The following is a 16,893-nucleotide window of genomic DNA, read 5'->3' on the forward strand; positions in this document are numbered from 1 at the left end:
TGTTAGTTTGAGAGCAGCGCAGCTTTAATTGCGTGCTGCAGTAGACAGTTATAATTGCTCTGTGTGTTCTGATGACAGTCAGACTGACAGGCCCAAATGAACAGAGACGCTCTATAATGAGTCTTGTGTCTTCCCGTCTTGCTCTTTCCCTCTCTTTCATTATCTTTCGTCTTCTCTTCTCTTCCAGCACTGATATCCTGCTCTCTTGTCTCCCGCTCTCCTTGTACCTGATGTTTCTGTGTTCTGCAGAGACACATGCTTTTATTTAGTTTGAATATTGGATGTTTTTCATATTCCACAATGCAATACTCATTCATTCATTTATTTATTTTCCTTCGACTTAATCCCTGACTAACTGATTATCAGGGGCCGCCACAATGGAATGAACCACCAAATATTCCAGCATATATTTTACACAGCGGATGCCCTTCCAGCCCCAACCCAGTACTGGGAAACACCCATTCATTCTCATTCAGTATTATTTATTCAATTCCCCTATAGCGCATGTGTTTGGACTGTGGAGGAAACCAGAGCACCCGGAGAAAACCCACGCAAACACTGAGAGAATATTCAAACTCCACACAGAAATGCCAGCTGAGGCTCAAACCAGCGAGCTTATTGCTGTAAGGTAATAGCACTACCCGCTGCACCACTGTGTTTTCAAAATTAATTTACAAAGAATTTGCTGTCGAGTGTGAATCATGAAGAGAATGAGAATCAGCACCACTGAACTGAACTAAAAACTGGCCTGACACAGTTTCAATTTACTGTAATCGTCTATGATAAGCTGCTTTGACACAATCTACATTGTAAAAGTGCTATAGAAATGAAGATGAATTGAAAGAATGTCGATTAAAGTATAGTTCACCCAAAATATTTGAATTCTAATGTAATTTACTCCACCTTTACTTATTTAAACCCATTTTTAGTTTCTTTCTTCTGTTGAACACAGAAGGAGATATTTTGAAGAATGCTGCATGCAGAAACCCATTGACTTCCATAATATTTATTTTCCTACATTGGAGGTTGATGTGTGCCAGAAACCGGCCTTCTTCAAAATAAAACCACATGAGGGAGAGTAAACGATAATAATTTTCATAAAAACCATCAGGTAATTTTCATTTTTGCATGAACTATGCCTTTGAAAGTAAGGAGTTGGGTGTGATGTCTAATACAAAAGTGTACTCTAAAGTTACAAATGTAGGCATTATGATAACCTTATGAAGTATACTGTGTAGTGTGCAGTACTCAAGCCTGAACAGTTATGAAAACTTCTCATTGTGAACAGTAATGAAACCCCCAGCGGCTTTGGCATGCTGTTCCCCGTCTTTACCACAGGTTGACGCTGTTCTCCTCTGTAATGCATTATGAAGTTACAGACTAAAAATATTCAGACTATTTTGCACTCGTGTATAGTTTGACAATAGCGTGATGAATCCAAACATCTGCTGTAAGCCCTTCTACAGCAGAGATTGAATAAAACAGGACTGGGCAGCACAGGATCAAACGCAACAGCTGTTTTCCCCACACACACACACACACACACACACACACACACACACACACACACACACACACACACACACACACACACACACACACACACATACACTCACACACTGACATTCATACTCATTGAATTAGACACACATCAGAGGGTTTAGTGAATGGACACCCTGATTGATGCATTTTATTGATCTAATAGAAATGCAGGTGAAACGAAATAGGCTGAAGATGATACTAGAAAATAGTTTTAGTCTGTTAATATCTGATGTACAAGTTACGCTAAACTGTCCACTCCTAAAATAAATAAATAAATGTTATACAAGCTGAATCAACACAATTCTTGAGATAACTTGATTGTTTTATGTTTTGTCAACTTAAATTTGTAAAAAAAATAATAATAAATAAAAAATACGCTTGAGTTAATTTGTGTTAAGACAACATGAAGGAATTGTGTCTGGAAGCATTTTTACAGTGTACTCAGGGTGTACTCACACTAGGCCAGGTTTAAAAAAAAAAGTGCACTAAAATGCACTTTATTTAAGTATACTTAGTACACTTTTGAGTAATGTACTAAAAGTGCTCTATTTTCGCACATTAATTTTGTACTTAATGTACTAAAAGATAGTATTAAGTACATGTTAAGATAAACTTAATACCATCTAAGTGCACTCAACTGTGCTATTTTGAGACACCCTGAAATTGAACTAAAATGTGCTTTTAACATACTATATCTGTATTTAAAAAATATGTTTAGTTACAACTAGAAATACACTTGAACCCTAATTTTAAACATTTATAACTATATTTAAGAATAGCTTAAAGCATAATAGTAATATATTAAAAGAATATACAAAATGTGAAAGCAGTGTGCTAAAATACACTTTAAGTACACTAATTATACTTTTTTTAGTACTGTGCTAAAAGTGCTCTATTTTCACACAGTAATTTTGTATTTAATGTACTAAAAATTAGTATTAAGTACATTTTAAGATAAACTTAAGTACATCGAAGTGTACTCAACTGTGCTATTTTGAGACACCATGAAGCTGATCTAAAATGTGCTTTTAACATACCAAACATTTATTTAAAGTATATATTTTAAAGGGATACTGTGTACAAAGAAAATCATCTGTGCTTCATCAAAACACTTTAATCTTTTTGTGCAATAAACCACAAGTCCAAAATGCTAACAGAGTCAACAAACCTGTCATTAGATTGTTTAGACATCTTCACGTAATTGGTTAGACAAAAGATTCCCATTCTTGGCTTTCCTGAACATTACTTGACCTACAACACACACATACTTCAAGACAATAATGTTTTGGTAAGATTACCACACTCAAAATCATTCACATTAAGTGTACTACAATACATTACTATTAGATTTTTTATATATTTACCTATTTTAAAATTAGGATTAGTATGTAAACAGTGTACTAAAAATCAACTAATTTTTAAAGCATTTAAAGCACACTTTTGAAAAACACACTAATAAAACTCTTTTGGATGTTTTTTCTGTAGTGTACTTTATTGTAGTACACTAAAAATTTATTTAAGTATTACTGGTATTTAGTATACTTTTGTCAAGTGTACTAAAGTCCTACAGAAGTATGAACATACTTCTAATTAGTATAATTATAGTGTAAAACCATTAAACTTTTATTTAATACAAAAAATAACACTGTACTAAAAATTTATTTGCGGGTATTTAAGTGTATTTCAATTGCATTTAATTATATATATTTTTCACCTGGGAGGCACAGTTGTCTTAAACAAGTCTTCCGAGACTGAGCATGCTTACGTCATCAATGCTGCGACTGTTCAATTTAACAGAAGAGAAGTGCTCTCACTCCATACAATGGATTACCTAAAATGTTTTGTATTATTTTAAGTCGTTTGATATGCAGTGATCCAAAACTTTTGATGCTCATAAATGTTTATGAAAGTCCTCGTGCTGCAGGTATACTGAAGGTGCAGCTGTCATGCAGTGAGGGGTTTGTGTCTTTAATAAACTTTGACAGTTTGAGTTTATTGAAAAGTAAGAATGATTAATAAATACGTATGAAACGCTTCCTTAAAAATTATGTCTCGTCTGAGTGTGAAACTGAAAACTTTGCTCTCACACTACAAGTGTACTGGACCAAAGCCCAACCAAACCACGCTCTGGTACACCTCTTCCAACTGACCCGAATCAGACCACTCACACTTGTCAAAGAACCAGGAAATGGGGGTAAAAGTGGTTGATAAATAGTTTGGATAACCTAGTGTAAGTGCATTTGATAGGATTGGCTGCAGCTGGTTTCTACCGCTATTATTAGCCAATCGGATCATTCCAAATGTAACAGAAATATCTAGCTTCAACTTCATTCCTCGTCTTCATTTTGGAATGAAAAATGAAGTACATCTATCCCTTCTCCTTCCTCCTCAATTCTAGGATTGTGCGACATGGCGGCTCAGTGGTTAGCACTGCTGCCCCACAGCAAGAAGATCATTCAAATACACGTTTAAATTCTAGTTGAGCCAGTCGGCATCTTCTGTGCAGAGTTTACACGTTCTCCCTGTGTTCGCATGGGTTTTCCTGGGTACTCCAGTTTCCTCCTACAGTCTAAAGACATTTAAAACAAGTTATAGAGAAATACCTGATCCTTTATAACCTCCTAATCCTAATTGACTTGGTGGGAGCCTTGGGCTCCTCTATCTCCGAGCTCAGGGTTCTCTCTTGGTACAGTTTGCCAAACCTGCTAAAACAGTCAAACATTATCTAAGTGTGAACTCTTGAAATTGGCAGTAGTGTACGAGTGTGTGAATGGAAGTGTGTGTATGTGCTTCCCAGTACTGAGGGTTGTACTTTCAGTGTTGGGTTGTGACAGAAAGATTGGAAGTTTTTTCCTAACAAAATTAAAATGAAAATTCAAATGCTTAAAAGATCAAATAATAAATCAAATGCTCAAACTATAAATCAAATGCTCAAACCGACATTGCAAATGATAAATCAAATCCTCAAACCGACTCCTCAAATGATAAATCAAATCCTCAAACTGACATTGCAAATGGTGAATCAAATGCTCAAACATCTCCGCAGATGGTGAATCAAATCCTTAAACGACTCCGCAAATGGTGAATCAAATGCTCAAACTATAAATCAAATCCTCAAACTGACATTGCAAATGGTGAATCAAATGCTCAAACATCTCCGCAGATGGTAAATCAAATCCTTAAACGACTCCGCAAATGGTGAATCAAATGCTCAAACTATAAATCAAATCCTTAAACTGACATCGCAAATGGTGAATCAAATGCTCAAACTATAAATCAAATCCTTAAACTGACATCGCAAATGGTGAATCAAATGCTCAAACATCTCCGCAGATGGTGAATCAAATCCTTAAACGACTCCGCAAATGGTGAATCAAATGCTCAAACTGACATCGCAAATGGTGAATCAATTGCTCAAACTGACATCGCAAATGGTGAATTAAATGCTCAAACTGACATCGCAAATGATGAATCAAATCCTCAAGCTGACATCGCAAATGGTGAATCAAACCCTCAAGCTGACATCGCAAATGGTGAATCAAATCCTCAAACTGACATCGCAAATGATAAATTAAATGCAAATGAGGTGTCAATCAACCAGCCTAGGCGGAGCTTTTAGGCGGAAGAGTTTGTTATTGACAACTACCGGTAGCGCTACGACTTTTTCAAGGCGTCGGTTTGAGAATTTGATACACCATTTGCAATGTCCGTTTGAGGATTTGATTTATCATTTGCAATGTCGGTTTGAGCATTTGATTTATAGTTTAAGCATTTGATTTATCATTTGATCTTTTAAGCATTTGATTTTTCATTTTAATTTGGTTAGGAAAAAACTTCCATAAGAAAGAGCACCTGCTGTGTAAAACAACTGCCAGAGTAATTGGTTCATTCCACTATGGCAACTCCAGATAAAGCAGTAAATAAGCTGAAGGGAAGTGAACGAGTATTTATTTATATCTTTTGACATAAACTTTTATTAATTAACTCTTGTAACACACACTCTACCACATCTCAGCTCTTCTGAATATATTCTATGCTGTAGCAGCTGATCATGAGACATCTGATCAACTACATTAAGGCTTTAGTTTTCAGCTACAAACACTTATACTGAAGTAGAACTAATACAGTACAAGAAATGAACGCTCTGAGAATGCTGCATCTGTTATTGTTAGAAGTATTTGCTGATGAAGAAATGAAAACTATTGCTCATACTCATCCCAAACATTTCAATGTGTCGTTCTGCCACACCCGAGGATACAGTGTGTGTGTGTGTGTGTGTGAATAATTTCCACCATGACATCTGTCTGCATGACGTTATGCTTTCAATGCCAGGAAGTTGGCATATAATACTCCCTCATTAACTCGTTCTTATTTTCACTTCTTTATGTTAAAGAAACGTTCTGTAGGTTCAATAAAAATCCATGACAAGCTTTGTTACCACATAATAATGGTCACAGGCCTGTCAGTTTGTTTAAACACATATAAACAGGGAATGTAAAAACAAGGATTGCACTGTATTTACAGTAGTATGTGTTCAATAGAAGTCTATTAACAGATGAACAGCTGTTTATACAATGGTTTTGATTTGACAAAGAATGCTGGATAAGTTGTTGGATCATTCTGCTGTGGCGACCCCGGATTAGTAAAGGGACTAAGCCGACAATAAAATGAATGAATGAATGAATGATTGGTACAAGATTTAGTAAAAAAAGTATGAGTATTTCCATTTTACACCTTTTTTTCAGAAATATTCTTTTATAGTATCCTACTTTGATCAAGAAAAGCACATTCATCCGTATAGGCTAAAGTTCTTGCGATTGAATCAGAGCTGATCCAAGATGTTTAAATTTAACACTCCAACATCCCGTTTCAGCCTCCAGCTCTGCAAAGCATCTCTGACATCCCTTGGCATCAAACATCCATCAGGATCCAACAGATCCCTGAATCATCCGGAATCAATGCTGCGTCTGCAAAGAATAGCTGTGGTGTGTGTGTTTTGAGGGTTACTGGAAAAAAACATAGTATATAACACTTTAAAGAGCAAACAGAAAAGAAGAGCTTTAAGTTAGTACTCAGCAGACACCTTGATGTCAAAACTTTAACGTCTATCTGACATCCACACAGTGATGCTCTTTCCACCCTAAAATAATGACACAAAGTATTGGAATATAAGAGTTGTTGGTAACACTTTACAATAACAGTACATTAATAATGATGTATTAATATGTAAAAACATTACTTTATTATGAACTAATGATGAGGTATTGCATGCACTAATCATGACCTAACTTTAACTACAACATGATTCACAAGAGTTCATGTGTAAATAACAGCTACCTTAATTACTTATTAGTACATGATTGTTTGTTAATGAATGTATTAATTACCACATTAGGTTATGCTTAATTTAACCATCATGAACTCATGAGCTGTTAATATATAATTATGTCATGACTTTCCTTCGAGGGGGTCGCCACAACAGAATGAACCCCCAACTTATCCAGCATATGTTTTACGCAGCTGATGCCCTTCCTGATGCAACCCATCACTGGGAAACACCCAACATTTTCATTCATACATATACTCTACGGACAATTTAGCCTACACAATTCACGTATAGAGCTTTTTTTTTTTTGTCTTGTAGGGGAAACCAGAGCACCTGTGGGAAACCCACACGAATACGGGGGGACATACAAACTCTACATAGAAATGCCAACTGACCCAGCTGGGGCTCAAATCAGCTACCTTCTTGCTGTGATGCGACAGCGCTACCCACTAGGCCAGCACAGCCGCCACGATATTAAATTGACATCTAAATTTGCTGTGAAATACATGTCAAATTTTTAAACGTTTTTTTGATGCCAATGCTGTCAATTTGATGTCGCTTTGACATCAATGTTAATTGATTGTGAGGACCCTCATCAAGTTGCTCAGTTTATTCTTCTCCAAAATGAATTTTATTGTTAATGCCCTAAACATGCTTGAAAGCTCAAGAAGCGCAAATAGCAAACTGACAACTTTATATCTGATTTGGGTTTCAAAAGTCAGTGTGGCAAAATTGCTCGATTGCTAGCGGCACCTATAAACCTTCAACAAAGTGACTCTTGTGCTAATTTTAATATACACAACTTATTAGACGCGTGGAATGCTCCAGTACCAACAAAAAGGTCAGCATAACCTAAGAGAAAGGGAGTTTTTTTTAAAGCAGAACAACACCAAATTTGTGTATTTTAATCGAAAGGCTTTTACGATGTTAAATCAGGAAGACCTAGTATTTTCGTTAAAGGTGTCCATTATAACTTCTTCTTCTTCTAGAGCCCTGGCCTCTTCCACCACTCCTCTCTAGCCTTCCCGATCCAAAGCCTGCATTTTCCAGGCATGCACTCTTAAGCCTGATTTATACTTCTGCGTCAAGTGACCGGCGTAACCCACAGCGCATTCAACGTGCGTGGCTGTGCATTTATACTTCTGCGCGCTGTCTCTGTTGGTCTGCATTAACACTTCCGAAATGCTAGTTGGCAGTGAGGTGTAAATGTTCCTCTGTGTCAAGTTTCTTCGCTGCTTTTTTGCTTTTCCTGAACACTTCCGGGATGTACAAGTGGCTCAAACTCGCTCATTTTAAGACAGCAACCGGCGGACGTGCAGCAACTTTAACTATGAGGTAAACACAAAACAAAACTTTCCATCCGGAGCTCCTTCACGGGACTCCACACTTGTAAACAATCGCTACATTGGGTTCACGCCATTCGCGCAGCTCTCGGTCCCGCCCGACTTGTCAGCGCTACCAAGCCGACCAATCACAGAGCTTGCGCTACGTGTTGTTGCGACGTGTAGTTAAATTTTTTGAGAGGTGCACGTGATAGCGACGGCCACGGCGAAGGGCTATGTGTCAGCGCCGTAACATACGCTGGTGTTTGACGCAGAAGTATAAATCTGCCTTAAAGGTACGTAGATCATCTTGTACGTCATCTAACCACCTCTACCGTGGCCTACCAGGACGTCTCCTTCCTTCTAGTTTTAGCTTGTATGCTCTTTAACAGCTCTTTGTTCATGGAGTCTCTCTAAATGGCCCAGCCATCTTATACGGTTCCTCTTTAATTCTGTGACCAGGCTTGGCTTCGCATAAATGTCTGCCACTTTTGCATTATTCTTTATGCGCCATTAACCTTGGTCACACTTCGGTCCGTAAATCCTCCTTAGGATCTTCCTCTCCCATGCGCTAAGAAGCAGTTCGTCCCGAGTTCTCAATACCCACGTTTCACTGGCATACATTGCCACTGGCCACAGTACTGTACGGTAGAGTCTTTTCTTGCTTGCTCGGCTCAACAGACGAGATTTAATGAGGTGCTGCATGCCGTAGTATGCCTTGATTCCCGCCTTCAACCTCTCTTTTATTTCCTTGCTGTTTTTGTTGCAGTCTGTCAGCAGAGATCCCAGATATTTGAAATTAGGAACACGTTCAAAGAAGTGCGTTCCTACCTGCAGGGGTTCCGTTGTGGCGCTCTGAGACCTTGACATGAGCATATATTTTGTCTTGTTCGTATTCACATGTAGGCCTGCACGATGTGATGTGTCCATTATAACTCCGGCATTAAATTTCTGATCTGCAAATTTCACATGATTAATAAAAGTCTGGCCATGAACACATATATATTCTAATATTGAGTTACAATCATAGTCACCATTCTGCTGACAGAAAATGCCATTTCATACACTGTAAGATACTCCTCCTAGATAGGTAATTGAATCAACACCAAATTTGGTCAATCTGATTGAAAGACCCGACGTCCGATGCCAGGGTGCATCACCGGAAAAAAGTGGTTTGCTGACTCTAGATTGAAGGAAAGTCCTTAGCTCAGGTGGAGGAGTTTAAGTATCTTGGGGTTTTGTTCACCAGTGAGGGAAGGATGGAACGTGAGATCGACAGGTGGATTAGTGCAGAGGCAGGAGTAATGTGGTTGATGTACCGGTCTGTTGTGGTAAAGAAGAAGCTGAGCCGAAATGCAAAACTCTTGATTTACCAGTCAATCTACATTCCTACTCTTACCTATGGTCATGAGCTTTGTGTCATTCCTGAAAGGACAAGATCTCGGATACAAGCGACCGAAATGAGTTTCCTTCACAGGGTGGCAAGATGCACCCTTATAAATAGGGTGAGGAGCTCTGTCTCCCGGGAGGAGCTCGGAGTAGAGCTGCTGCTCCTCCACATTGAGAGAAGTCAGCTGAGGTGGCACGGGCATCTGTTTCGGATGCCTCCTGGACGCCTACCTAGGAAGGTGTTTCAGGCATTTTCCACCGGGAGGAGGCCTTGGGGAAGACCCAGGACTATGTCTATTGGCTGTCCTGGGAGGAGCTGGATAAAGTGTCTGGGGAGCGGGAAGTCTGGGATTCTCTCTTAAGACTGCTACCCCTAAGACCCGGCCTCGGAAATGAATGAATGAATTTATGCATCTTTAAACTGCAAATATCTAGAGTTTTCATTGACTGTGGTGGCCTGTCAAATTCGATTTCACCTTGAAACAAGACGTTGTTAAAAGTCTTGACCTGAAAACGTTAATATTCACTTTCTGTCAAAGCGCAATGGCATGTCACATGCTTTAACAGAAATATTCTCACTGTTTTAATCAGATGGGCTCATCCCTATGCCCTAATCCCTTTGAAGGGTTTATCCTCCGGAGTGACAGTTTTGAAGGGATTAGGGCAGCGTTTCTCAATCCTGGTCTTTGTGCCCCACCAACCTGGATGTTTTGCATGCCTCTATTATTACAGCTGATATAGATGACCAGCTCCATGCATGAACAGTGTTCTAACTGCCATATCCCTACACAGTGTGCATTGCTCCCTAGTCCCTTCTCCTCTATTGCTCTCTACCTGAGCATGAGAAATCTTTATTTCAAGTTGGGAATATTCTTTCATGAATAATACACATCAGTAAATAAAGACAACAGACATCCCAAGTTGGGAAAAGGCATAATTTCCAGGTGGGACATTGATGATTTGTGGGAGTACTGAGGGGTGGGGGAGACGCGTGATTACCGGGAGATTATCATTTGTTTATGGGCATCCGGGAGTCCCTATGCATATGCGGGAGACTCCCAAAACTTCCGGAGACTTGATGTCTGAATACAATATTAATCCACATATATCACACTAAAATGCCATTTGAATGACATATGCTCCCTTTAAACTGAAATCATGGTGGTATAGCATGTAAAGTTCACTTTGAAGAGCATTTATTGTCGAATTAGAATAAACAATTGATTGGGATTGAGAAACGCTAGATTAGGGATGAGCTCTTGAATGCAATGCAATGTGTGACACTAAACAACTTCTCTGCACAAAGGATCATTCGAAGGGGGCAACTTTGTTTGAAGTTTGAAGGGGCCAACTTTGAGGATTTTTGTTTGAAACTCCACTTCAATATATGGAGACTGTCATTTTTTTTTTACTCTGAAGTGCTCTTTGACGAGCAATATATCCATTTGGAGCAAATCAATCCAAATTCTGTCAGCTCCATATTTCATGTTCGATAAAAGTCGGTCTGAAAAAATCTACACATTAATACTTACTTAGGAATATATGTCACCTGCTGGCAAAGGAAGTTTGGCACATATGACTGGCATTTCCTCCTATATTTACAGACATAAATGCACATGTCCAGCATTTATTATTATCACAAGGACACTATATGATTACAGCTTTAGTTCTTTCTATAATTTCAGAGGATTTAGCTATTTTGACAATTTATCACAATCATTATCCCTGTGTGTGTGTGTGTGTGTGTGTGTGTGTGTGTGTGTGTGTGTGTGTGTGTGTGTGTGTGTGTGTGTGTGTGTGTGTGTGTTATTAGTGGGTGTGACAGCAACTCCACTCCCCCAAAACCCACTGAGTACAAACCATTTTTTATTTACAGTCTATGGTACAAACCCACTTCCACCAAAACAGATCAACACAGAGCTGAGGACGGTCGGGAGGAGCGCTCTTCTTCTTCATCATCATCCTCATCATCCTCCTTCTCCTCCTCCTCCTCCTCACAGCTGAAGATGGCGGACCCGGCCGAGTGCACCATCAAAGTCATGTGCCGTTTTCGGCCTTTAAACAGTGCGGAGGTGATGAGGGGAGACAAATACATCCCCTCATTTCAAGGAGAGGACAGTGTGGTCATCGGGGTGAGTTTATAGCACAATATTTTGATGATTTACTGCGTTTACTCCACTGTGACATCCGCCGTCAGTTTCTATTAGCATCCGCTAACCACCTGCAGGCGTATCCTGACAGAAAATATAACCTTTAATATCGTAATAAGAGAAAATATGATTGTAATTCCTATTCTAGTGGTATAATGTGTGGGAAATTGCCTTCATGAGGGCTTAAAGCGTTAATGCAATCGCAAGGTGAATAGTTTTTAATAATCGTTAGCTTGGTAGCTAACATCCCTAAGATGTAATGCAGCGTTATGTCAAAATGTTTAATTTTGATCTTTATAATTTAAATACCCAAACATTTTAGTCATAATTTAGATAGTTTGACCTTCGAGATGGATTTTGTTTTAAACGTGCGATAAGCAAACGCTAGCTCCTGTATGCTAATGTTAATCGGTTTGTTTTCATCCAGAAAATCAACAAAAGCTTACCAAGCATATATGTGTATCACACACACCGCATTGAAGTCATTGCTAATATGTTTATAAAAGTAAATAATTTAAGTAAAAGTGAGTGTTACAGCCTCTTATAGCAGTCTGTTATGATTTGGCCTACTTTAATAACACGTCTATTGAACAAAGAGCACTTGTCATAGCTTTATTATATGTGCTTTAATTCGGAACAATAGACATGCATTCTAGAGCATGAAATAATATAATTTCGAGTATTACTTGTATTTTTTATTTATTTTTTTTACATTTGAATTTGTTTTGTCTTTCAAAACATATCTCATTGAGTGGTTGGAAAGATATTAGCCATATAAACTTATTTAGAAATCAATGCAGTTCATTAATAGAATCATTATTAAAGGAACCATTTCTATGATAAACATGTTTTTAATTTTCTTGTTTTGTAATTATTCAGATGCTGCAAGTGAATAATAATAATAATAACAATTCATTAAAATGCTGACATTACTGATTTGGCATATTGGCTTCTCTTCTGGTAAACAATTTAAATGTCCATGATTATAGTCTAGGCTTTGCATATTATTAATATTATTATTATTATTATTTTTACAAAATCATTATTATCTTACTATAACAATTGCTGTGCTTGAAATTAGGTAAAGTTGCTTTTATATTCTCACATTGGTTCAGTGGCATGCATCCTATATAATTTACCATGGTACTTTGAATATTCTGTCTGAAATCGCATGTAAATATGACCTCAAAATAACATCTAGCACTATTTAGTTGACTGAACAGTGTTGTACTCTGATAGTCATTGGCAGCTAATGTGATTTGACTACAAGTCGCAAAGAATCATTTTCTGAAATTATATTGTTAAGGTGAATGTACGAATGTGTGAATATAAAACCAACTTTACCTCAATGTTACTCTGAACCTGAAAATAAATGAAAGACGCTTTTGCAAATTATAGTTTTGAGACCAGGTATGAACATTCTTTCTATACATCAGTTTGAGGTTGACTCATTTGTAAATATTATAAGAATAATGAAGCACCACCTAAATGTAAATGCTGCCAAGCTGCTCTAACCATAAAACATATATTGTTGGCATGTGGAAGTTTGAAGACCATTTGACAAAATTTTTATTAGGAGAGTACTTGGATGGACATTTTTAAAGGGTGCCACCAGGAAGAATCTTTAGTTATTTATCAAAAATGGAACCGAAAAAATGTTGAATACATATTTGTTTATTTATTAATTTTATTTATTTATTTCTATTTATATATTTCTCTATGTAACTTATTGCAATGCACATTTGTTTTTATCATGTAATATTTTAATGTATATCCAGTTTCCCATGAAATAGCAAGTTAAGATAATTTGCTGATGTGGCATTAGATAGATAGATAGATAGATAGATAGATAGATAGATAGATAGATAGATAGATAGATAGATGTAATTATTCTGTTTTTGAGTTGCAGTAAGCTTACTTTGCCTTATGTGGCTCTTTTTTCATACTGTACTGGTTTGAACTTTTATAGCTCTTTATTAGAGTGAAATTGCAGGGTGTACAGTCTTGATGTACATCCAACAGCTCTCTCATACACTCTATAGTGTACATCTCAGTATTAGGTGGAGCACTTCTGTGGTTTCACTGTGCACTGGTAGTTTTTCTTTTCTGTAAGGGTCAAAAATAGGGCTGCACGATATTGGAAAAAGCTGATATTTCCATATTTTGTTTTTTCTGCATTATATATTGCGATATGAATACAATTTCACTAGAAGACTTGAATATCTCTATTCTGAACGAATTAATTAATAATGTTAAGTTGATTGAGATGATTCTGTTGTGAGAGTAGATCTGCGTAAAACACACAAACATAAATAAATGCAATAAAGAAAAAGATACAAATGAAATAAACAGTGTGTTAGTAATTGAATAATCTATTGTAAAATATTAGTGCATAATCTCTGTTATATAAATAATTCCATAAAATTAATTGTTATTAAAATTAGACAATCTATAATACCTGAATGCTTTTAAAATCAAAACCACATGCAAATGATTATAATATAAACATATTAAATATGTAATATAATATAAAAATAATTACAATCCAGATTCATTGCATATCCTGCAACGCGACTATTGCGAATGATCACATTGGAATTATATTGATCCTGAAATGATATATTGTGCTGGCATTGTCAGAATGCAATCCTGGATCCAAAATAAGGCAGCACAATTTTGGCTAACTGAGAATCACTTTTTATTTTGCTTAAAATAAAGATCATGATTGCATCACGATTTTCTATGTAAAATAGAGGTTTATATGGGTAGACTATTCTTATTGTTATTTCTCAAGCATATGGTAATACAACAGCAATATTAGGCTTATGTGTAAATCTACTGTTGGTTAAAGTGCTAGATTTTGTATAGACTTGAAATGGTGGATTTATACAGTCTTTAAATATGTCCTGGTTTTATTTAATTATTAAGTTTGAGACATATGCTTGTCACTTGTTTTTGAGAATATTATTTGGCTATTTTTTTCACTGGTAAAATAAAACTTTTGTCATTATCAGATTTCCTCTTGCATTATATCCAACTTCATGAAGGCTACAGTGGATATACTGACCCAGTAAACCAGGGGTGGCCAACCCTGTTCCTGGAGAGCCACCTTCCTGCCGATTTCAGTTGCAACCCATATCAAACACACCTGCCTGTAATTAACACGTGGTGTTCAGGTCTTAATTAATTGGTTCAGGTGTTTGATATGAGTAGCAACTAGGGCTGTGCAATTAATCGAAAATCCAATTTCGATTTTGGCTTCAAACGATTATGAAAAAGCATTAATCGAGATTAATTAATGAGTGATTATTCTTATTAACCCTCATTTGTGTAATAAACAAACGAGTTGAGAATCAAGACACATGAAAGAGAAACCATTAAAGTGACAGCGCGAAATATCACTGCTGCCGCCTGTTTTTATCATTAAACAAACAAGGAGAAAATCTCTCACTACTCTTGACTGAAGAATTTTCAATCAGAAAATCGAAAATATGTTGCTTAAGGGGGCTAATAATATTGACCTTAAAATGGGTTTCAAAATATTTAAACCTGCTTTTATTCTAGCTAAAATAAAACAAATAAGCCTAGAAGAAAAAATATTAGGGGAAATACTGTTAAAATTCCTTGCTCTGTTAAACATCATTTGGGAAATATTTATTTTTAAAAAATTCTCAGGAGCGCTAATAATTTTGGCTTTAACTGATAATCATTTTGAATAATCGTGATTACAATTATGACCAAAATAATCGTGATTAGGATTTTTCCCAAAATCGAGCAGCCCTAGTAGCAACTGAAATCTGCAGGAAGGTGGCTCTTGGCCACCCCTGCAGTAAACACTGTGTTTTTATAAAGGAAAAAAAACATCAAATGCTTGTGTTAATCATAAATGTAAAATGTGATTTTTATCATTTAAATGATGTGTGTGCTTTTGGTCTTCTTTTTCACTGCTGAGTGCGCTCATGTTATGACTGCCGTCACTTTGAGTTCAGTTTGCAACAAACTGAACGCTCTTTGCAACTTTATTAGCTGTTATTCACAGCCTATGCAGGTTCTGTTCAGAAAAGTAGACATCATTGGCTGGCACGCACGCGTCCTTCGGTTGTAAACAAACAGCGCGTCAGCTCATGTGTGATTTTGCAGCCCTGTACTGTAAGAATATGTCATTACATGAAGACAGAAAGGACATTTTTGGGTAATTTATACCTGCAGCCCTGTACTGTAAGAATATGTCATTACATGAAGACAGAAATGACATTTTTGGGTAAATTATACCTTATAAATACAGTATTTGATACTTTTAACGCCATTTGGAGGTGTCCATGTTGCTGAGCAATGTATAGACCATTTCAATGTGGTGATGTGATTGGCCATTGTCATGATCATTTCCTGCTTGTTATCAAACTATCAACGAATCAAGATAATTTCCTGCTTGTTATCAAACGAATCGAGATTGCGATCTTTTTTTTTTATGAATCATGCAGCAGTAATCCAGAATTGTGATTCTTTCAATATCTTTAAATCCTTGCCTCCATTTCTGCAGTGACACAGTACTGTCTGAACAACACTCACCCTTTTGTTTCCAGCGCACTGATGATTTTGTGTGTGTGTGTGTGTGTGTGTGTGTGTGTGTTTGAGGGACCGCCAAATGAGTTTTATTCTTCCAGCTGTTTTGAGCAAGTCAGCATCCAGTACCAAAGCAACTGGTCTGGTGTAATGGACCATGCTTGTTGCTATAATGGCTTTTAGCAGGTGGATAAGGTCATAAATTGAGCTGTAAATCTTGCTGTAATGAAGCAAACCTAACCTGTTTGTCCAGCCGAATGTACAAGGATCAGGATTGGGATTATTTATGTCTCACTGACTTGTAGGTCATGATGGAAGTCATCTTTTTTGCTTGCTTTCTGTTTTGGTCTTGGTGAGAGCAGTTTGTATGTTGTCATGCATCTTAGAAACGAACATGTGACGAATATTCGCATCATCGTGTCCATTGGGAGCACATTTATAATCCCTTATTGGGAATACTGAGGGTTGTAAACAGTGCTGTTCCATTCTGTGGTGCAGGAGGAGGCCTCGGGACAGGCAGATACACAAAAACACTCTTCATGTAGTCTTGTGATTGTCTAAAGACTTTGAAATAAAGCAGCAGTTTTGAATTCCAGAGTTG

The 16,893-nt window shown here is 37.1% G+C and overlaps 1 protein-coding gene across 1 annotated transcript in view; it reads left to right on the forward strand.

Annotated features, from left to right (window-relative positions):
• Window positions 1–11,572: 11,572 nt before the first annotated feature.
• Window positions 11,573–16,893, forward strand: part of kif5bb (kinesin family member 5B, b) — a 49,892-nt gene continuing 44,571 nt past the window's right edge. Inside the window, exon 1 of the mRNA XM_002664019.7 lies at window positions 11,573–11,711. Within this exon, the coding sequence (XP_002664065.1) occupies window positions 11,586–11,711 (126 nt within the window). The 5' untranslated portion in view covers window positions 11,573–11,585. The remainder of the gene's footprint in view (window positions 11,712–16,893) is intronic.

The sequence above is a fragment of the Danio rerio genome, chromosome 12, assembly GCF_049306965.1.
Source record: "Danio rerio strain Tuebingen ecotype United States chromosome 12, GRCz12tu, whole genome shotgun sequence".
In the NCBI taxonomy this organism is placed as follows: Eukaryota; Metazoa; Chordata; class Actinopteri; order Cypriniformes; family Danionidae; genus Danio; species Danio rerio.